This window comes from Malania oleifera, chromosome 7, assembly GCF_029873635.1.
Source record: "Malania oleifera isolate guangnan ecotype guangnan chromosome 7, ASM2987363v1, whole genome shotgun sequence".
In the NCBI taxonomy this organism is placed as follows: domain Eukaryota; kingdom Viridiplantae; phylum Streptophyta; class Magnoliopsida; order Santalales; family Ximeniaceae; genus Malania; species Malania oleifera.
In genome coordinates this window covers 62,496,915-62,521,477 of record NC_080423.1, presented here as the reverse complement: position 1 = coordinate 62,521,477, position 24,563 = coordinate 62,496,915, and the positions used below count along the sequence as shown (strand labels likewise).

The window sequence follows — 24,563 nt, the reverse complement described above, 5'->3', positions numbered from 1 at the left end:
AGATAGGTGCTGTCGCGAATCATATTCGAAACTACATTTAATAAGGAAGCGTGGAAAAGTACAAGATCGGGGATTAAGTATTTAAAACAAACTCGGCATCTTCGCGTGCTGCCCTGCGTAGTTCTGAGGCGAAATTTCCTGGGCACCTTTTATCAGAGAGAGGGGGAGAGAGTAGATAGAGAATCTCCTCGGCTTCCTTCACTTGAGAGAGAGGGAGAACTGCAATGGCGGAGGAGGAGGGTGACAAGCTACTGAGGAAGATTGCTGATGCATTCAAAGGCCTCGCAGCTACTGTGAATTCTGAAACCTCAGAAGTGGAGGTCGCCCTCTTCGCCCACGCCTGTTCTCTCGTCTCGCCACTCTTTGGCTGCCTTGGCATCGCCTTCAAGTTCGCTGAGATGGACTACGTCGCCAAGGTGTCCGTTCATTTCAAGATTGTGTGATTTTGGGCGTCATTGTTTCTGCGTTTTAAAAGTGTTTTTCTTGCCTTTGAAAGCAAAATTATGGGCTGGTCTTTCGTTATGCATTCTTTTTTTTTTAGTCCTTGGTTTTGCCGATTGATTCAATTGTAATTATGATTTGGAATTCGTAATCCATCGTCTCTTGGCCAGCCTTTTAAAGTTAGTTTTCTTTTGCCTTTGAAACAAAATATGTATTGAGTTTTTGGCTCTTAAAAAGCAAGAAATGTATTTTCGAATTACTGACTAAACTGTGCTTGAATTCTTTTGTTACCTTAATTTGGTTAATTTATCCATTGTTTTTTGTGAGTTATCGGATGTTTTACCTAAAACCGTTATTATCAATTTAAAAATACTCTTAATTATTTTCAAGGCCGTTGTTTGATTGATTTTAGCTCTCAAGGACAAGCGACTCCCGAGTTCTAAGCTAACAGTACCTTAATTGTTCCTGTACTTTCTTCTTGATTGATTAATTGGTTTTGTTGGTGAATTATTAGATATTGAACTATCATCATCATGAACATCATTACGATAGGTGTCATTTAGTTGTTGTTCTTCTCTTCATGAGTTAGTTTGGTTAGTATATTTCTCTGTTGTAAGAGGACAATTGTTCATCTGTCGCACTTTCTTATTCTTTCTCTCTATACATATATATTTTTTTCTATTAAAAAAAAAATGTTGATGTGGTTGCATCTTTAAAGTTGGTAGGTGATAAATCGACGTATTCAAGGCAGGGATTTTATGAATTTCAACTCTTAAAAGCAATAAAACTGTTGAAAGATGTTATGCTAACTTAATTGGTTTACCAAATCTTTTGTTTGATGAGTTCTATTTTTTATCTGGGGACACAGGTTGATGATCTTGCAGTGGCTTCAAAGTCGATAGTCACATTGCAGGCATTGCTTCAGACGGATATAGAGGGGAATTGTGTAAGAAAAGCAGGTAGTCATTCCAGAAATCTATTGAGAGTGAAGCGTGGGCTTGACATGGTCAAAGTGCTCTTTGAGCAAATTTTGGCTACAGAGTATGTTACTTTTATCTTACAATTTTATTCTTTATTTCAGTTGCCTGGAATGACTTTTATATTGTTTTAAGATGTGTGTTTTTCTGAGTTTGTTTTTATGTGCGTAGATTGATCAGACACATCATATTTTCTCTAGTTCACAATTCATATAGTATCTTCCACTTTCTGTTTTGTTGTCGGTTTTGGGTAGAAAATTGCATTTAACTTGAACACTGATCTCGACAGCAATTTTGCAAGATATCTTGCCTCTGGCGTGCACAAGTTTTTTGGGGGGGGGGGGGGGGGGGAGGGGTAACTTGGACTGAAATATTGAGTAAGAATTCGACAACACTAAAACTTTGGGAGTATGAATGGCAGAATATGATTAAAGCATATATGTTGTTCCCTTTACTCAATTATAAGTGATTTTGATTTCCTATTTTTAGGGTTTATGTTAGATAAGAGGTTTTTTAAAAGTTGCAGGGTGAAATATGGGATTGGTAGATGATAAATCTACGTATTTTATGAGCTAAAGTAAAGGAGATAAGTTCTTGCGAAATAATAGATGATTAATAAAACAAAGTGAAAATTTTATATTAGAACAACGGGATATGGTAGGCTAGGTTTTACAAGAAGGATTGGGGTTTTGGGGACTATATTTGTTAAAATGCTTGGTTATGATGAAAGATGCACCACAATATTCAGTATAAAATGAAGAAGAAGGAATCTCAATAGGAGGTCTCACTTGGAAAAAGTAAATGAAGTACGAAAATTTTTGAAGAATTTAGATTATTATTTTTTCCATACATCTTTCAACTTTGCTTAGTAGAGACCTGTAAAGTTTATATATTCCACACAAATTTAGAAAATTTCTCAATTATCTTGTTCCAATACAAGGTAATTACTGATTTGGATAAATGTAAGATGGAGTGGAAATTTAATATTTCCTTTGGAATATGATGTCTTCAAAATTGATGGTCAAACTTGGAGGTAAAATCATCAAATAGGAATAAATATATATTTTAGTTTTATGATATTAATTTGGAGAATCTTCTCCTCAGCCCCTATCCTATATTTTCCTCTCTTTCATTGATAGGTTTAGTCATAAGTTCTATAGGTGAGAAGTTGAACATTATGAGGCTTGAGTTTGCATACGCTAAGCTATGTGGATTGGATCAAAACTGGATATCTGTGATTTTGAGGTCCTCTCTTCCAAATTTAAATTTGTATTTGGTATCATATTGTACTGCCTACCAGGTCTGATGTCATACGCGGATATAGTAGAGTGAAGCCTCAATTACATATATTTGGAGGACTTATGTAGAGTAATTGTTATGGTTATCTTAGATTATTCATCCATATGGAGGAAAATTGAAGATAATGCTGCAATAAATTTAGATTGAGATAATGTTCATGAAGAAACATTTCTAGCAAAGTTTCCTGATGGCATTTGTTAGACATATTGAAAACATATGTGGCTGTGATTAATGATACAAAAATGTTGCAATTGCAAGTCAAAAAGCAATATTTTAAAGAATAATTCAAATGGTGGTGTTGAGATAGAAATGTGGCTGGACAAGAAAGGTATAAGCTAAAGTTATTGCATCTTTTTCAGTAGTTAATCATGGTTTAGCTGTGTTCAGGATGTGAAAGCCTGCTAGGATGGCTTGGTCATGGTTGAAAATGAATGTGTGTATCCCTAATAAATGCTAAGCCTCATTTAATTCATTTCGAGGGCGTCAAAAAGTTGGAATAATGTGGTTGAGGTGTGAGATGGTTGGCATAATAATGTCTGATTTTAACAGAAGGCATCAAGATAAAGCAGATCAGCTAGGAAGGATCTGTGTAACTTCTTCAGTATTTAATGAACATTCTCTGGCTTTACATGTAGGTTTGTTAATTATGAGAGACTTCATCATCATACTCTAGTCCTCTGAATTATTGATTATGTTTTAAAATTGTAGATATCTTTCTGTGGAGTAAATCAAAGTTGCATTTTACTTATAAATGGCAATTCATTTAACTCTGTAGTCTTTTCCAGCCTATTTGGCCTTCTTTTTAAGCATTGCATTATGATGGATGATGCTTGGGTTGCTCCACACATTTTATGCAGATGGATAGTGTAGTGGTTAAAACTTAGGAAGTGGCCTAAAGTAATGAAAAGGGCTTCTTAAGATAAGTTTGTTGTGACTAAGCCAGTGGTGAGCAGCTGCATGCTGAAGAATATGTGGTTGAACAAAATTGGATAAATCCAAAGGAAATGTCTGCTGAAAAAGATGCATTCAACTTTAGCTTATACATTTCTAGTCCAGCCACATTTATATCCCAACATCACCGTGTGAATTATTCTTCAAAATATTGCTTTTTAACTTGCAAATGCAACATTTTTAGTTTTAATCATGGCAACATACGTTTTCAAAAGGAAGGCTCTGAATAAAAATCTTGTATAAATGGATAAAGAAGGCTCTAAAGAATGAAAGATGATTTTTGCTCATGCACATGCCTCAAAAGAGTGCAAAATGAGCCTCAAATAAGATCCAAAGTTGCGAATCCTCAAGGATGCGCAATAAAGTTTGCAAAAGGAATCTTTTGAGGGTTGAGAACTGGCCCGGACATAGTTGAATGAGGACACCTCATTGACAAAATCTTGCTCTTCCAACCATTTAGCTGAAAAATCATCTTTCATTTATTCAGAGCCTTCTTAATACATTTCTTCTAGATTTTACCCCTGTTTACATTTATTTAGTGCTTTTGTACTTGTTTTATTAATTTTTAAGGGCCCAACTTTGGGCTTGCTTATTATTTTCAAAGTCCAGTGTCCAGGGTGCCATAAAAGTGCCCTAGGGGCTTCTTGGGTGGTCAAAGAGTTTTCTTTCTCTACTTTTCTAGATTCCCTGGATTTTATTTTGAATTTTTTAATTTTTTTAAGGAACATGATTTAATGGACCTGAACTTTGAAAAACCTGTTGGATTACCATTTTGTCTAAAGCTTAAGCTGTTAGGTTGTGCACCAACAATGTATATCAAGCTTTAACACTCCCTTGCACCTGCAGCCCGATTGCATGTGGAGAGACAAACAAAAATAAATAGTACCCATTACAGAGAATAGTACAATTTCAAGCCACCACACAGTAAAACAGGCAAAAGATTAGAACTCGGGATCTCTTGGCAACCATAGCTTTGTTATCAAGCTTTAACAAAAACAAAGACAAAAACAAAAAAGAAGTCCTTTGAAAGTGGTACTCATTTAACTGTGCATGTAGGGATCAAAACAACACTATTGAAGCTAAACTGATGCAATTTTCTTGCAATTGACACCATTTTGATTTAATTTAAAATGGCATCATTTTGGTATAAAACAATTTTTAAAAAACTGAAAATTGGCATGTGCATTGCACACTTTTCAGCGTGCCCTGCCCTGCGATCTGCCATTGCATCCTGCCCCCACTTTTCTCTCCCTTTTCCAGCCATTTCCCTTCACTTCTCCTATCAAAACCCACCTTCCTTCCCCCAACCTCCCTGTGAGCTCAAACACAGGGCCCCTCCATTTGACTCCAAGGCCCTCCCTTTCTTTTTCGGATTACATGCCACCACAGGCTTCCACCATCACATCACTGACCACTGGGGACCCCTCCCCCAAATTGGTTCCTCTCTCCCTTGTGTGTGTGTGTGTGCATGCCCCTGGATAGAGGGGAGGGACAACCCCATATTTCTGTTTGTTATTGTTATTGTTGTCATGTTTAAAAATGGTAAAATCATAAAATAAATCTTCTTCTTCTTCTTCTTCTTATTACTACTATAATTATTAGTGTAATTCTCTTTCTTGTAATGATGAAAAAAAAGCACCTTTTTAAAATTAAAAGCAAAATGAAAAACTCAAAAAAATTGTTGTTTAAAGAGAAAATTTTTAAATCCATAAAAAATAGAAAATTTGAAAATTCATCATTTTTTTTAAAAAAAGTGCAAAATTTAAACTACTAAAACAAATGCAGAATCTTTTCTAGAAAATTTTTGAAACTTAGAAATTGTAGTAAAATTCAACAAAAATTCCAAAAAATGTTGAAAATTTTTAAAAGGTGCAAAATTTTGAAAATTTTCTTGATGGATCCACGAAAATTGTAAAAAATCCAAAAATTTTGAAAATTAAAAAGTATTTTTTTTAACGAATTAAATGTTCCCTAATTTTTAGGTTGTCCTTGGAGTGTTTGGAATATCCTAGAACTTCAAAGGACAAATTTTCATTACTAAGATTTTGAGACACTCAAGATTGTCAGGGAGGACCATTAAATATTACAACAACAAGTCTTAAGTCTCACGAGGTAAGGTCGGTCTACATGAATCCTTTTCCGTCAATTCACCTAATCGTGACTGTTTAATCTTCTCTCCATTGCTACCCCATTTCATGCTAGAAACAATAACTCACTTCTCCTCATAGGTGCTCTACTAGGTTTGTGTTTCAAATGCCAAAACCATCTAAGCCCGCCCTTATCTTGTTTTCAACCGATGCTATGCCTAAACTATTGCATATATGTTCATTTTTTTAACTTTATCTTTTAATGTTAAGTCACTCATCTACCTTAACATTCGCATTTCAACAACTTTTACTTTTTGTATATGTTGTTTCTTAGTTGCCCAACATTCTGAACTATAAAGCATAAATGGCCTTATAGCCGTCATATAAAACTTTCCTTTTAATTTTAAGGATATTCTACAATCACATAACACACCTAGTGCACTCCTCCATTTTACCCAACCTATTTTAATTCTATCTACATCTTCTTCAATTTCCCCTTCAATTTGCATAATATATCTAAGATATCTAAATCTATTAGTGCTATTAATCTCTTGATTATCAAGTTTAATATTCTCTCCATTGCTACTCCTCACATTACTGAAATTACATTTCATATATTTTGTCTTATTCCTACTTATCCCAATCCCTTTAAACTCTAATGTGGCTCTTTAAAGTTCTAGCTTAGATTCCATTCCACTCCTACTATCATCAATCAACACGATATTATATACAAATAACATACACTAAGGGATCTCATTTTGGATATTCTTTGTAAGTTTATCAACTACTAAAGTAAAAAGATAAGGAATCGAAGTATTAACCTTGATGGGCACCTATTGTGATTGGAAAATCTCTAGATTCCCCTCCTACAGTCCTAAAGCTAGTCACTACTCTCATACATATCCTTAATGACCACAGCATATCTACTGCAAACCCCCTTCTTTTCTAAGACCCACCAAAGAACTTCCCTAGGTACTCTATCATATGTTTTCTCTAGGTCAATAAAAATCATATGCGAGTCCCTCTTCTTTTTCCTAAACTTAAACTTCTTAACGCTCTTTTTGGAAGTTGGAAAATATGAAGGAAAGAAAAGGAAAATATGAAGGGATCTATTTTTTTTATGTTTGGTTATCATGGAAAGCAAGAAAGATAACAAAAAAATATTTCAAATCTATGAACAAAAATATAATTTTAGACACCATTTACATTTAATTTTTCTTAGTTTTTAACCACAGTGTAATAAATTTTCATTTATAATTGTATTGATATGAAGGGAAAATATAATGGAAAATCAGTTTCCTCCTTATTTTCCTTTACTTCCCATATCAAAATCCTTGATTCAAATGGATCCTAAAAGACAAATAGCTTCTATTGTTGATCTCCTAGACATAAGACCAAATTGTTTTTCTGAAATCTTCGTTTCTAGTCTTATTCTATGTTCAATTACCCTTTCCCATAATTTCATTGTATGATTCATAATCTTAATTCCACGATAGTTATTACAATTTTGAATATCATCTTTGTTTTTGTACGAAGTTACTAATGTACTTTTCCTCCATTCTTTTGGCATTTTCTTGGTTTTTAAAATAATGTTGAATAGATTAGTTAACAATATTTCCTTTATCCCCTAAACATTTCCAAACTTCAATTGGTATTTTATTTGGTCCTATAGATTTTCGACTTTTCATCTTTTTTAATACCATCTTAACTTCTAAGACTCTAATTTTGTGAATAAATCTCATATTTTTAGTCTTCTCCTCATTTGTCACTTTCAAGTTCAATTTTTTATTTAGGTTTTCGTTAAACAATTTATCGAAGTATCTTCACCACCTCTTTTTTATGTCTTCTTCTCTAATTAAAACATTATCATTCTTGTCCTTTATACATTTTACATCATCAAAATCTTTGCATTTTCTTTCTCTAGCTCTAGCAAGTCTATAAATGTCTTCTTCTCATTTTTTTGTACCTAGTTTAGTATATAAAGTATCATAAGCTCTATGTTTAGCTTCACTAATAGTTTTTTTTTTTTTTTTTTGCATTTTTCTTGCTTCTTTATATTTTTTCAAGATTTTTTTATATTTCTACAATTTTGCCATATTTTATACCAATATCTTTTTGCCTTATTGGCTTTTTGGACTTTTTGATCCCACCACCAACTTTCTTTACTACCTGAGTGTCTTCCTTTGGACTCACCTAAAACCTCTTTTGCTATCCTTACAATAGAATTAGTCATTTTATTACAAATAGTATTTGCATCTACCTTACCCCCTACCATCCAATCACACTCTTTGATCATTTTATTTTTGAATTTTACTATATTATTTCCCTTCAAGTTCTACCATCTAGTCCTCTTGTGTGGATTTATGATACTCCTTCTCATCCGTATTTTAATGTGTATATCTAATGCTAAGACTATGTTGTGTAGCCAAACTTTTACGTGGGATAACTTTAAAATCCTTACAAGATGGATGATCCCCATTCCTAGTTAAGAAGAAATCTATTTGGCTTTTATTATACCCACTCTTGAAAGTTATTAAATGTTCTTCTCTTTTTATGGAGCAAGTATTCAATATAACCAAATTGTAAGACATGAGAAAATCTAAAATCGTATCACCAACCTCATTTTTATCTTCATATCCATGACCTTCATGTATCCGCTCATATCCTATATTATCCTTTCCAATGTAACAAATCTAATAAGCTTCTATGAATGTCTTTTTAGACGTTGGATTCTCTTGTAAAATACTGTCCGCATCTTCCCAAAATTGTCTTTTAAGATTTTCTGCAAAGCCTATTTGGGGAGCATATACACTAATGACGTTCACTATCTCCAAACTTAAAGCTATCCTGATTTTAATGACCCTATCCCCTATTCTTTTAACATCTACTATATTACCAAAGTTTAAATCCCAATTTTTCAATTTCTCTTGCTTTCTCTCCTAAACACTTCGTCTCTTGAAGGTAGATTAAGTTAATATTCCTTCTAACCATTATTTCCTCTATTTTCATACTTTTGCCCGTGAGTGTCTCTATATTCAAAGTTGCTAATCTAATCTTAGTTTTTTGTGTCAACTTATTAACCCTCCCCCTTCTATACTGACGCGGTCTATTCCCTTAAGTGAATTTGGTAAGAATTCATGTTTATAACTAAAAAAGTTTTACACTGGCTGTCAGCTGCCTAACACAGCCCTACTTTATCTGGGCTTGGAACTAGTTGTGTATACAAAGAATTTGTATTACACAAGCGGAGTGCAAGTTTGAGTAATTTTTTAATTTTTTTAATTTTTTATTTTTGCAAACTTATTTCACAAAGACAATTTTCTAAATCACACCCTAAAAATCTGGAGCATACAATTTTGGGTCTGAATCCAAGCTAGACCAAATTAATAAAACCATTGCAATAGTACTTTTTGAAAAATTGTGTATCCAAGACTTGCAAATGAAAAACACAAACACAAAAATACATAAGATCTCCACTGCCAACCAACTATTGGAAAAAATAATTATAATAGTAATAAAAAAAGAAATAACAAGATAGGAGAAGATCTGACTGGTGGCTGAAACTAAAAGGTAATGACAACCATCTAAAAATTACTACAGTAAGTACCTTTTGGTGCTGAGAATTTGATGCTGCTAAAGCAAATCAATCAAAGAATATTTAAGCAATGCAGGATTGCAAGAACTCTTCAATCTAAATTCAAGATTCTAATCCAAGAATATTGAAGAAACAAAATTCCTCAACCCATAAAATCTTTATTGCTTCTTCATGCAAATCTTTATTTCGGATGATTCTTGTATAATCAAATATGTAGCATTGATTTTGGAGTACATTTTCATGTCTCCGCAACCAGGGCGTTTTCGCAATACAAATCACTTGATGCTGATATATGCTTAGCTCAATAAGTTATACTGCAAAAGCTTGAGTGATTAATAAGTAATTTCCTAGAAAAAAGCACTTCCTCAACCTCAGATTTTTGGGTTCTTCATTTCAGATAGAATACTGAAGAGGACCATTAAATATTGAGAAACGTTAATTGTGAATAATAAATGAAAGCTAGATAGATGTTCAATATTTGATGGAAATTGACCAAAAGTATTTTGATAGTGTCCCCAAGAGTGTTGGAGAAGTTTGAAAAAATTACTAGGTGCAAATAAAACTATTAAGGTCTATTTGGATCAAAGATTTTGTTTGGGGAAAATGAAAGGAAAAGAAAATAAGAAAGAGATTTATTTTCCATTTTTTTTTTCTCTATATCAAATCCTATTAAAAATATATTGTAGTATGAGTAAGAATTTATAAAAATTGCGTAGAAGTGAATTTTTGTATATTGATTCATTAAATTTTTTGTTTTATTTTTCACTTCCCTCAATGATCAAACACAAAAAAGTAGATTAAATTATATTTTGATTTCCTTTTGCTAAAATTTTTCAAGTTTCAAATGGGGCCCTATGGATCATCTCGAGAAACAATAAGTGCAAAGTGTTGGAGGATCAATTTAGATCTCAATAAATAAATATTTTATGTGCAAATAATTAAAAACCCCTATAAGTTATAAATCACAATCAATTAGTTAGGAATTCTTGAGTCACTTTGAAGCGTCAAGGAGATTCGAAAAATTCATGGATCGAAATTTAATCATCAAGATTATGCTGGGAGTGCTTGAAACGCCCAATCAAGCTTGAAAAACAAACAAAAATTAGAAGAATGTTTTAATTAATTCCAACAATTTAACCTAGGTAATCTGGAGGAGGGTGACTCCTTGAAGAATAAAATGTTAATAACTCTAGCTTTTTAATCATCATTATAGGGAGCTTATGTAGTTGCTTCTCAAGGATCGAAAATCTAATGAGATTGGTGCGGAGACCGAAATAGCCTTCTTTATAATTTTTTGAATTGTGAATTTGTTCCTAATTACATTTGGTTACTAATGATTTCATATTTGCTTCTATTATTTCTTTGAGAAAAATCTAATCATTCCGAGGATGAAGCCTTTCCAAGGGAATTCGTAGCGACAGCAGAATATTAAAGTGAACCAATATTTAAATATAAAATATAAATCTATCTGAAAGAAACCGAATGAAATTTGTAAAGGACCATTTATTTGTTAAAGCGAAGTCATACTCATGCTTGCCATCCATCCCCCCCCCCCCCCCCCCCCCGCGCGCCCCCCAAAAAAAAAAAAAGGACAAGAAACTTAATTAAGGGATGAAAGAATGTGCGGGGAGAATAAGACATGCTCCAAAACTAGAAATAAAGAACCATTTAAAGGCTAACAAAGCCTGCCAATGCATATCGAAAATATTTGATGTCCCCAAAGCAACAGGACAAAAACATCCACAATAAAATAAAATCTATGGACCAAACTTGAGCTTGAAAAAGGCATTTCTGTAACCAAATATCCACAAGACTGCAAAACCAGCGCACCATGGCACCACCAGAGTTTCCCCACATCCGTACACCTCCCGACTCCTTTGAAATCAATCAACAACAGAAAGAATTCAGAGGAACTAGGGCATACAGAAGACTCTCTAAACATACCAAAGAGCTTGAGCTTGTTCCATTAAGACTATCATAACACATCACATGCACACACAAAAAGAGACACAGCATTATAAGGCCTTCTATTCTGTTCTGTTAACTCTATTAAGATGTTCATCGTCATAAAAACCTTGGTTCCAGAGGGAACTTAGGTCTCAGCTAACAATTTGCAAGAGGAGCATTCTATACTTTTCTTGGAGTCATTCTGTTATTATTATTGTTGGGACGCCAGTGTTTGGAATTCAGACTCTTGTTCCATAAAGACCAAGCCATAAACGATGAGGAAAAACATGAACATGTGTCTCACCACCATCATCGCTCATCATCCATACATGAGGAGACAAAGCCTTATAAGGCAATCAAATCTGTAACAGATTTGTGGCTTTAACTCTATAAAGAATGCCCATCTAGAGTTTGGAATTTGGATTCTTGTTCCATAAAGACCAAGCCATATTACAATGATCAAAAACATGGGCATGTGTCTCGCCACTATCATAGCACATCACAACCTAAGCTATTACAGATTGTTGGTTTTAAGTCAATTACGAATGGCCATCCACACAAAAGCCTTATCCTTAGAAGGAACCCTAGCTTCCCACTTGTGATTTTTAAGAGGAAAAGAATGCAACAATTGAGTCAGATCAGAATTGAAAAACTACATGAAAAACACTAGAAGAATCTAAACTCCAAACCTTGGCATCCTCTCAATAAGAATAAGAGAATGACTCCAATATCATGAGAAGTAAAGAAATATGGTGACTATCAACAACCATAAAAGAAGACATGGGTGTATCGTCGCAGAAAGAAGGACAGAAGAGAAATGGAAGACAACTGAAATACACTGCTACTCAAGCCAAAGATCCTCCCAAAAATGACCTTTACAACCATCTCCCACTTTAAATTTATTACAAGCAAAGAAAAGGGAAAATACATGTGACATGAATTTCCATGAGTCCTCATGATTATCTCCAATGTTAGTATCCCATCTATTTAGTTGCAAGCCATTTGGTGCTTTATGCCAAAGAGAATTAGTTTTTGAAGGAAAATTCCATAACCATTTACCCACTAGAGCAATGTTCTTAGGCATCACCCTCATCGAAACCCTCTCTAAAAAGTGACAATAAATAAATGGGAATGTTAGAAAGAGAAGCCCTAATGTCCTAGCTATAAGCATGCTACCACCCTCCCAACTACTACATCACCTCAACCTCTATAGGCCTCTAATTACCCCTCAACCTCTGGGAGCTATCTGTCTGTACCAAAATAGCCTCCTTAACTTCCTCCTCAAAAAGGCTTCGAACCCCCCAATCATATGTTGATGTAAAACTTCCTCTGATTTGAGGTTTATGTGATCTCCTCGACAACTGCATCTTGATATCCAATGATATCCCCGCTGCCAGTTTCCAATTCTTTGACAAAATTCTTCCTTTGTCTACCGTCAACTAACTTCTGAAAAACTTAGCTACAATCTACCTCTCTAGCTCGTTTAGTCTTGACTTTTTTTTCACTGATATATTTGCTCCAATTCTCCAAATCATTCTAGAGATTTACTATCCTAGAGACCAGCTCATTAATTACAAAGTCCCTGAAGCCTCCATATGATCAATAACCTCTATTTTTTCAAGATCCTAGTCTTCTTGGTTCTCACATCACCAAAAATTTCCACATTCTATTTTTCATGGCTAATTTCAGCAATTTTGACCTCATCATAAACCTAAACCGTTCCCACCCACTAGCCAAAAAAATTGTTCAAGACTCAATAGAATAATGAAAAGAAGGATGAGGAAGCCAGATATTTTCAAAATGAAATGGAATTTGGACCCCACCTAACTCTTAGAAGAGTCTAGAAGAAGAGGAAAATGGTTGAAGACCAGCCTAACAGGAATCTCCTCACAACATCTTCCCAACTCAGTATAACACAAGAATATATCGATATGACTAGCCATGAATACTCCTCCCCCACCCCACCCCTGCCAGCGCAGCGCCCAGGGGGAAAAAAAAAAGACCAAGTGAACAGAGCATAAGCTCATAACTCAAACTCCCTGATAAAACTATCAAAAGTCTGTGTGCTAGACATAACCCCTAGAGCCACCCAACTTCTACACCTGTGATCCAATGGCATTGAAATCCCCATCTAAAACCCATCTATGAGCATAAAAACCGAAACTGAACAAGGATCAAAAACCATACCGACAGGGCCCATAACCTGAAAAAATTCCACTACCAACCCTTCCCTCAAAATTCCAATAAAATATAGCGAGTGAAAAACCAGCAAGACTATCCACCCTAGGGGCACATCTGTGTCCCACGGTACAATTTGGCTTGTAGAAGCCCAACAAGCCCTAGGAGGTGGACAGAATTCCCTCTCCTTAAGCCACTCATCCCAAATACTTGTAATTAGACCTTATCAACCACTCAAAACATTGTTTCCTACAACATGGCAAAGTCAAGAGGCGCCCTAATGACAACATCTCTAACTGCCCTGCACTTAGCATCACCTAAACCCCTTATATTCCAGCTAAAATCCTCATGGAAACCTATTTAGTACTACTATCTTTACCCCTACCCTCTTTGGCAAAGCAAATTTTGCAACTCTTTTTTTCTTGCTAAAATCCAATTTGGGTGAAACTGTTGTCCCAACTTCTTGCCCAACACTGTAAACCAATTTCAACCCCAAAGTGTAAAGAAGAGAAGGTCTCAGTTATCCTTTCCCTCTCCTACTGGATCATCGGACACAACATCCCCTTTTCTGTTAATTCTCTATGGCAGAAAATGGGTTCATTAGTAGACTCAACTTGCAATGGAGTAGGTAAGATACCTTTACGTAGAGTAAGATTATCAAAAGAGCTCACAGAAGAATCATTAACAATTAAATGACAATTTCTAGATAAAGAAGAAAGCAGGCAAGTGGGGGGAGAATGGTACAGAAAAGGAACCAAAGCGAGACATTGTTTGGACTTGCAACATTCTTCAAATGGTAAATACCAAACTGAACAGAGTCAGAAAAACCAGAATAAACCTCTCCTATACTCACCCTTTCCCTTAGTGTAGCCACTGTTGGAGTATCATTGTTTGTCACAGCAAACATGTCAGATAAGCCAACATGATTCTCTGATTTGCCTTTCTTTTCTCTCAATTAATCAAGTGGCAAACCCTCCTCAAATTTGAAATGACTACCAAGTCCTCAGTCATCAACATCCAGTTCTAAGCCACCTTCATACTGTATTAGCTCATTACAACACGACTTTCTGAGAGTTGCAAATACTGAAATTATGGGAACCAAGGGGCTAGCCAGCCACTCCAGATCATCCCAGTTGAGCTTTGATCCTAGACCTTTGGACCCAGATATATGCTAGGATTTAAATTCTGTTCCTCTTTCCTGATATCAGTACACGATTCTGGTTCCTTTTTCTGTCCAATACTGTCTCTCACCAGATTGCTGTCAGATTCCCTACCATTACAATATGTTTTTGCTGTCATTTGCCACTGGGGTGCCAGCCTCTCATCACCCACACATGAGTTTGAAATCAGGCCCTTAGAAGCTTTTTATGACCTCTTACTCCCCACTAAGAATTTAACATCAGGCTCTCAGAAGCTCTGGCTGGTCTCTTTTCTTTCCCACAGCAGAGTTTGAAATCAACTGCTGTGATGACGTCATAACCCCCACTTGACCAGATACTGCTATCAACTTGCCCTCCTGCCCTCCATGAGTGACAGCCCTGCCAGATCAATCGACTGCAGCATTACCTTGAGGCCTATTTACACTCTCAAGTTAGCCACATTTCTTAATCCAAATCTTTTAAACCTCACTATAACCCCATGATGTGTGGGCTGCTGTCCCTTGCTGGGCCTAGCTAACGACCCTGATGGCCCAAAATTGATGAATGGTGTCACTATTCTGCCCTTTCATTATGAATTTTGAATTGGAACGAACCAGATTTTTAGGCCAAGATTTACACTTCAATGATAGACACTCTCCTGCATCATTGCTCTTTCCTTCTGAAGGTGATAACTGATAGCCTTCACTGGGAACTTGCCATGGCTGCCGAAGTTGCTGATTATCCTTGTGAGTGTCCATGTAGAATGGTTTTCTTTGATTATCAGCATTTACCAGTTTATATTGCAGCTAAAAATGTAGCCTGAAACCGCATTCAGGACACTAATCTACTTTTTCTTCCCTCCAACTCCCAAATTACTGGTACCAATCACTGACACTCCTTCGCCTCCACTAAGGGATTATCCTAGAATGGTTATGGTTTCCTCTGCTTGAGAATCTTTGCAAATAAATGAATACGGATATTTTTGCCAGGCTAGCAGGTTGTGCCATTTTGAGTTGGCCTATTGGCTACTTGGGTGTTCCCTTAGGAAGTAACCCCACTGCTAACTTGTTCTGGGATCTGACTCTTTAGAGGGTGTCTAGGAGATTGGATGGTTGGAAAAGGATGTTCTTCACTTTAGGGGGTCACGTTACTCTTACCCATCCTTGTTTGTCCTCCATCCCTTTGCATTATCTTTCCCTCTTTAGAATTCATGTGAGTTTGGTGCAGAGGCTTGAGACTCTGAGAAGTTGATGAAGAATTTTTTGTGGTTGAGTGGTGATGAGCATCTTGTAGGTTGGGTGATTGTGAGCATATCTAAAAAGGATGGAGGCTTGAATCTAGGTAATTTGGTGTCTAAAAACATCTCTTTTTTGGGGAAATGGTTATGGAGTTTACCTTTAGAACCTATTCTCTTTGGCATAAGGTAATTCTCAGTAAATTTGGCTTGCTGCAAAATGGGTGGGATGTTAAAGTTGGAGTTAATATTACTTATTTTAGTCCTTGGAAGTTTGTGTCTCAAACATCATTTATGGCTCGTTTGGTTCGGCAGAATAGCTATTCATTGGAATAAGATGAAATATAGTTTAAATTTGGGTAATCAAGGGAGTGGTTTTCTTTATATTCTCCTAGTTATTTCATTCAGCATATAATAAGAAAAGAATAGACATTTTCATGATGAAATTTGGTTATTCCTTGACTATTCCTTAGTATGGACTCATAAAATGTTTCACATTATTATTTGCTTTATAGTAACAATATAATTTCTTGTATAACTAATTGTAACCAACCTACTAAAATTAATCTATTTGTGGGAATAGGCTTTCAGCAAACCAAATGTAACCTTAGGGAGTGATAAAAGGGTTTGGAGCTTGAATCCTTCTATGGAATTCTCTTGAAACTCCCTTTTTCTTATTTGACTTATGATCCTAATGCTGCTCCTTTTGCCTTGCACTCTTTGATTTGGAAAGCTAAAGTTCCCTAAAAATTAGAAGTTTTTATTTGGACAGTACTAAGGCCCTGTAGCCTAATGTTTGTGCTCTTTGTCTGAGTGGGGAGCTTTGGTGAAAAACTGGGTTGGCCTCTCCACACTGAATGTTTTTTGTGCTATTATGTTTAGGGGGGTTTGGCAAGGGAAAGGTTAGGAAAGCTTTTGGTGTTGCAATGTTATGACTACTATGTGGTGTGTTTGGTTGGAGAGGAATGCTAGAATCTTCAAAGGTGTGGCTACTGCTAACAATTTGCCTAGGAGTAGAGTGGTTTATCTTGCATCAACTCTGGGTATCAGCAAGTGGTTTCTTTCATTATGTTTCTTTGGAAGACTTAAATTGAAATTGGTTAGCTCTCCTTCATTGAGTTTTTTTTTTTTTAACCCTGTGATCCTGTAACTGGTTTTCTTTTTGTAAAGGGAGGACTTATTGTTCTTCTTGTTTTATTTTCCTTCTTTGATGTATCTTCTTTTCTCTTCTAATATAGTTTTTTAGTTTGTAGACAAAAAAAATCGGTTGATTACTTAGGTGACCCAACCACATGGAGGTTGAACAAAAATCTTGGTGACAACTCCAGTTTCACAAATAATAAAATTCTAGTAGGGTGTTGTGCCCATTTGCAACACGAGGAAAACACTTACTGTTATTAAGAGCACCCTATCTAATCTTTTGGTGTACTATTTGTCTCTTTGCCTTGTTCACTAACTAGGATGCTGGAACATTTTCAAATGAGTTTTCTTTGGGATAATGTGGCAGAAGGCCTTAATTACCATTTAGTGAATTGAGATATTGTTAAACAATCTATTCCTCAAGGAGACTGGGGTTAAAGATCTTATTTTCTTTGACGAAGCCCTCATTGGAAAATGGAATTGGCGTTTCAAGGAGGACAAATAGTGCTTGTGAAGGATAATTGTTGATGTCAAATGCAGGCTTGATAGTAATATGTGGACCACTATGGAGAGTAGAGAATTATATGGGGTGTGGTTTTTGAAGTTGATAAGACAGGGATGGCTATGGGGTTTCTTTATGGAATGTCAGGTTTGAAAGAATGGAATAGGGTTGGGAGCTGAGGCTCTTCTCTTTTCCTTTATTTTTTTTTGAGTTTTTTTTTTTTTTCAATTTTTTTTATTATGCTTTGGAGAACAAGGGGGAGAAGAATAAAAGTGAATGCTGGACAGTGGGGGGCAGGTATACTGTCAAATCTTACACTGATTTTCTGGGAAGAGATTGACAGGAGACAGTTCTGCCTCCCTTGGAGGATAATTTTTCAAACTATTAGCTTCAGCAAAATGGCTTCCCTGGCTTGGGAAGTAACCTAGGGAAGAGTTCTTCTGGAAATTTGGAAAAGAGGTGGGATTTTGGTGAACCAATGCTACCTTTTCAAAGGGGAGTTCAAAACCATTTGACACTAATTTCTTCACTGTCAGTGGACAAGAATGCAGTGGGATTTGGCTTTGAGCAAGATTTGATGGAAATGGTTTCAGCTGCAAGTCTGTTCATCAGGAGCGTTGGGATTGATTGGGCCTTAAAACTAGAAAGGAGGAGGAGTGGGGTGGGGGACTCACTCTGAATCCTCCATTTTTTGAAATATTTGGAAGGAAAGGAGTTTTGAGGGTACAAAGTTAACTTGTTGGAAATTCCCAGATAGTTGGATCAATTGTTTATACTACTGGCACAGGATTGACAGAAATTATTTTGTTGACATTTGGTGCTGTAATGGTTCTTTGTATGTGTGTTGACACCCCAGTGGTGCCCTTTTGATGTAAATATTTGTTTGTGTTAGAGAAAAAATCTAGTTTGAAACATACTACTGCTTTTCTGGATTGTCTGCTTTGGCAGGTGGAAGGTATGAGAATTAATCATTACCAGGTTATCAGTTAAATTATAGTAATCGAAAATACAAGAAATTGGACCTGAATTTTTGAGAAACTAATATAGCCTTGGTTGCAATAAAATACCACTTTGCAGGGGAAATTCCTTGAAAGATCCAGCTTCCAAAGCTTATGCGCAGGTATTTGCTCCTCACCATGGATGGGCAATCAGAAAAGCCGTTGCTGCAGGGATGTATGCCCTACCAACTAAGTCACAGTTATTGAAGAAGCTCAATGAGGATGGTGAGTGACTCCACTAAATGATGCTCGTTCTAATTTTTAAGTATGATTAAACTTTTCAATCAAACCCAACCATTGAAGTTTCTCTGATTTCATTCAATTTCTTTGCTTAAAGTCAGGCCTTTGAAAGCTTCTACTTTATAATGATTTGATTTCTGTTTCGTAAGTGATAAGAGTTTGTCTCTGTTGCATTATCCATCCCACTGGCCCCAGATTAGTACAAGCAAAATTCAATTATAGACTTCAGTTGGGTTTCAATGGGACAGAGTTTTAAGAGTTTAGTGTTGGCCTGTAAACAGGTTTGCTTAATTGTTTAGCTTTGAGCTTCTTTGGTTTGCTTCTGAGCCGTGCTCTTGAATTATGAATAGCCAATTCTCACTCAATGCCCACTTTTGGAAAGGAGATATTATGTTTATTTTCTATTATTGCTCTTTCTTGCTAAATAGGCATTACTCTTTCAATCCAATGCTCCCCTTGAACAACATTTCCAATCATGCAATGACAGTGGTATGTTTATTTTTATTTGTCATTTTCAGAGGCCTCAGCACGGATTCAAATGCAAAGCTACGTTGCCACGTCTGCTCCTGTCATCTTCTACATTGACAAGCTCTTCCTTTCAAGAGAATTGGGTATAGATTGGTGAAACATGGTCTCTCTCTTACTCATTTGGTTACTTCATTACTTGTTTCTTGTCACCATCATGTAAAAATCAGTCGCCAAAAAAAGGAAAAAACTCTAATCTATTAGAATAAACTGACATTTATCTGCTATTGCTGATTTGACATGAGTTATAATTGATTGCATTGTTCTTTTCTTTTTCTTATTCCATTTTTCTTTGTTGGTTCCCTATGCCAAATATAGCAGTGGGTGGTACTGAGTTAAGAGGTAGCAATTAGGTTGGGCTGATACATAGCTCAAATGGATCTAAACTTTCCTTCTGAAAATAACCACTTATGTCAATGGCTTTTGTTTGTTAGATCCACAAACGCGTCAAAACAAAAAATCTCTCTTTAATCTGCAAAAGGGGGTCAAAGTTTGATTGTTGGGTTTGTGAAGTTATTTTGATATAATTCGACCAAGCAAGAATGAGATCATGGTCACTTTGTAGGATTTGGACCTCAACTTGGGTCAAGATTGGTTTGTACAAACCTATTATAATCTGTGCCATTTATGCCAAGGGGAAGTGAACCTGCTCCTGACCGATCATTTGGGAGTAGGGTATTGAACAAATTAAAATACTGAGATGATTTCTTGCCCTTTTTTGACCATTTACAATCCCTTTCTAAGGGTCAGTCAAATTTTTACTCGTTCTTCTTTGTGCCTATATATCTGTGCCTGCAAGATGTTTGGTATGCCCATATCTATTTATTTGGAAGCTTGGAGCGTCTCTTGCCTTTGGCCTAGAAAATGAATGTTGATGTAGCCGGCAAAGTACCCAGTGCACTGAAAATTCGAGCACAGTGGCCGGCGCACCGAAAATTTTATCCTTCCTTTGATTCCCATCGATGCTTCTTTTACACACACACACACACACACACACACATATATATATATATATATATATATATATATATATATATTGGTCGCTCAAGCAGTGTGGATTTATTGATATTCATTTTTAAATTACGGTTTTGATTAATTTGCAACATGTTTTATTCATAAGAATAAAATATCTTAGAAGACAGAAATAAGAGTTTAATATATATCTAACATCTTAGAAGACAGAAATAAATATTTGCATAACGAAATTGTTGTTCTCTGTTTAGTATTATAGATTAATAAGCAAAAAGGGGGAGTTCTCTTTAGATGGAGAATTGAGACGACTTAGCCCTTCAAAGATTCAAAAAGGGCATAAAAATGATTTACTTTCCAAACTGCCTTCCCTAATTACTCCATCCATGGTGGATTGAAGCTGAGCTCCTATTCGAGTTGGGGAGGGGGCTATAGCCTATGGACAAGGATGATAATCAAATTGGAGGAAGTTGCCTGGTGGTAAGCAAGCAACCAACTTTGGGTATATAGATTTTAAGCCTTTAATTTAGATATTAGTGTGGGTTAAAGTTCATTATAATTTTATATTACACGTTACTTAAATTTTATATAAATTTAAATTTAGTGTATGAATTATAGCTCCTAAACATGAGATTAATTTACTTATGTAACCAAAATTTTAGACTCGAATTTCCTTTCACTTGGTGTATTTGGCATCTAAATATTTGGCATAAATATTATGAGCCCACAAACTCCCTTTATTAATTAAAATAGACCAGCTTACTAATAAGTGCATTATAAATTATGCAAATTTACAAAAATCAAATTCACCCATATTCTTAGCCTTTGCTTCTCCTGAGTGCCTATATAAAAAGATTTTGGATAAAAGACACTAACCTTTTTTAAAATTTGATAAAAGTCACTGCCTCCCTCAGGTTTCAAAATCTCAGTGACCCTCCCTCAGGTTTTAAAATCTCCACAAACTTTCCTTGACATTTATTTTTGGGACATTCACACCCCTCAAAACTCTTATCTTCATGCGGAATACAAAACGGGGTTAGAGTCTTTTAAACATATCTTAGGGAAAGTTTATGAAATTCTTGAAACCTTAGGGGAGATTTATGAAATTCTTAAAATCTCAGGGGAGCTCCGTGGACTTTTTAAAACCTTAGGAGGTCTCATTGTCTTTTTGTTAAACTTTAGAAGAAGTCAGCATTTTTGCCCAAAAGATTTATCGCCATTAGAACTACAATTTAAAAAAAAAAAAAAAATTCCTTCTCCAGGGATCAAGGATTTTATTTGATAAAAAAAAAAAGAAATAAATTCATTTTTTATTGTATATTCACTCTGCATAAAATATTATTTAAAATATAGATTTATTTTAATATGATTGAACAATTTTAAAAATATACTTATTAATTAAATTTTTGTTTGTTGATCTATTATATATTTTTTACTTTGATAATTAAATATAAAAAAAATTAATTTGTTTTTTCATTTTTTTTTCTCCTTTAGTAACTTTTTCCAAATTTCAAAAAGACGCAAAAGCATTATTCTCTAATTTTAAACAAGGTATCCTTTTTTTTTTTTTTTTGCACCAACTTTTTGGTCCAACATTTGAGATAAAAGTCTAAATAAATGGACAGGATCTCCGTGGCCAGAGCCTTAGAAGGTTGACCTTTAATGTTGCCATTGCCCAAGATCGAATGAGAATCCAAGTGGAGCAAGAACATGACTTACGGAAAAAAATAAAAATAAAAAAAGAGTTCCATTTAAAACCACAATAGACCATTTTCCCATTTTTAAACCAAATTATTAATAAAACCTCTCAAGTAGAATTAATAATCTTCCCTAATAAAGGCCTTAGCTTATTAACCGTAATTGTAACAATACGTCTACAAATAAGTAGTTTTTGGGAACGTAGATTTCGAAGTTTGAATTTTATGTATAGGCTTTACGCATTCGAATGCACACATATCTCATGAGGATAGTTGCAACAACACAATGGAAGGATCATCATAGGTAATCGTAGTCCACTTATGGTAATTGTTGCTACTAGTACAAAGAGTTGGCATAAAACACATCCTAATCTCTCACAAACAACTATTTAATTGTGATTATGGGTAGATCTTGAAAGCTTTGTTGTGATAATTAATAGACACATTGTATAAGTATGGAAGGGGAAGAGGGGTCAAGGTAAATACACACAAAAATCCTAACAACCCCTTATTCTTGAGCCCCTTCTTGATTACCTCGTTGACTTAAGCATTATAAGGTTTTAGTGATGTCTTTTTCTAATCACCCTGCATATTTGTTTTTTTAGGGATCCTAGCACTAGGGGGACTAGTTAGTTGTTACTGTGAGATGACAACCTAAAGTACTAATTGTTCATGCACTTAAGCCAATTTTGTTACCATCAATTTTGCATTATGTATATGAGAAATGGTAGCAACAAGAAAGTCATGGCATGACCACACCCACATTGAGGAAGAAGGGGACAATCGACCTTGAGGATAGATGAGTGCACAATTTTGTGTTCTCTTGCTTGAATAACCATTTTTAGCAAGGAGGAACAGGATCTCATGCTCTCTCAACACAGGATCTCCTTACAAAGCAATAATTTTAGTCCAAATATCATAACAAGGTATTGATGAAAAACATCCAAGGATTGCACGAGCACAACCCCCTTCCCCAATTAGGGGAGGAACAACTTACAAACAACATAATTATTGCCTCGATAAAGAGATAACACCTTGGAGAAGCAAGGAGTTAAGACGCACTTTGTAATATGTTGCAGCAAAGGCCAATTAAATTATTGAACCAAGATCAAGGTGGGTAGAGGCAAGTAAATAAACCTAGAGAGCATCAAGAAATCCTAAGCACATCATGGAAAGCTAAAGGGAAGATTGAGGAAACCCCTTCACAAGGGAGATAATGAAGGAAAGATTGCCAAGGGGATTCTACATGCTAGTCATAGAATCTTATGACAACACCTCAAACTCACAAACACACAGATTACTTGGAGACCTTCCAAGTTATAATGATTTTCTATCAAGTGTCTAAACATAATCATGTTCCAAAATTTTTCACTATTATCTTAAAAATGTGTTCTAGGACATGGTACATGGGCCTAAAAACGCTTATACTTTCAAGGACTTGAGTACCTAGTTCATAGGGAATTTTGTGAGTAAAAGGTAAGTGAGGAAAACACCCTAAGCCACATAGAGATCTACTAGAAGTATGAAGAATCCTTGAAAAGTTACTTTTAAGCAATTCAACTTTTAAGCAATCAAAGTTTTGAACCTAAAGCAAGGAGTTGTTTTCATAGTGATGGATGACTTGAATTTTTCCAATTTAAGCTCTCCATTATCTAAAAGTTATTCAAAAACTTTGTCCTAACCTGATGCGGAGCCCCAAGAATGAACATTCGGAGACCCCAAATCAGATTTATCAAAACCCCAAACCCAAAATAAGATTCGACATGATAGTGGATACTTGACCTATTGTTTGACTTGAAGCACAAACCAAGAATATCAAATTAATGGATGAACGCCATAACGGTAGCACCTTTGATAAGTTTGGTGAAAGTTCAATGAATAACTTGAAGAGAAATAAACCTTACTTAGAATTGTATTCAGCCAAAAAAATATATTCTTTTCTAATACAACAGAGAGTTGGCTACTTATAGAAAATAAAAGAAACCTATGACATCAATTCGGAAAATAAAAATAGGCTATGACATCAATCTGGCCAATAAAATAGCCCCACATAACCTTAAGCATGCCATGTCATTTAATGAAACATATGCAAGTCACATGCCATGTGTCATGTCATTTAATGAAACATGTGCAAGTCACATGCCATGCTTAATTGACATAATTGGCCCACTATTTAGCCCATAAAAATTCCCCAAACAACCCTTATAGGCTTAAGGTTCACACGTCTTTAGACAATTTATCATCTTAGGCTCTTCAAAAAAGTCTTTTTCTTTAGTGTCCATGGCCCTCATTGACTCTTGCTCAAGCAACTTCTCAATTAGTCCTTGTGTAGCCTCCTTAACCTTCTTGGCTCTAGCTCTTGTGATGGGTCCACTTGGCATGTGCAGATCATCCTGTGCAATCAGAGCTTGTTGGTTCATATCATTCCCCCTCTCCTCAAAAGGATTCGTCCTCGAATCATCACTTACATCAAAAGAGGATAAATCAGAAACATTGAAAGTTTCATTGACCTTATAGTCACCCAGTAGGTCCAACTTGTATGCATTGTCGTTGATCTTTTCTAGCACTTGAAAAATTCCATCACCCCTCCGGGTGTAGCTTAGTTTTCCTTTTAGTATGAAACCTCTCTTTTCTTATATGCACC

The 24,563-nt window shown here is 35.4% G+C and overlaps 1 protein-coding gene across 1 annotated transcript; it reads left to right on the top strand.

Moving 5' to 3' along the window:
• LOC131160048 (accelerated cell death 11) lies at window positions 1-19,522 on the top strand. Its single transcript, XM_058115351.1, has 4 exons — window positions 1-416; window positions 1,310-1,482; window positions 18,568-18,713; window positions 19,247-19,522. The coding sequence occupies exons 1-4, from the start codon at window positions 225-227 to the stop codon at window positions 19,351-19,353; spliced, it is 618 nt and encodes a 205-aa protein (XP_057971334.1). The 5' UTR covers window positions 1-224; the 3' UTR covers window positions 19,354-19,522.
• The last annotated feature ends 5,041 nt before the right edge of the window (window positions 19,523-24,563 follow it).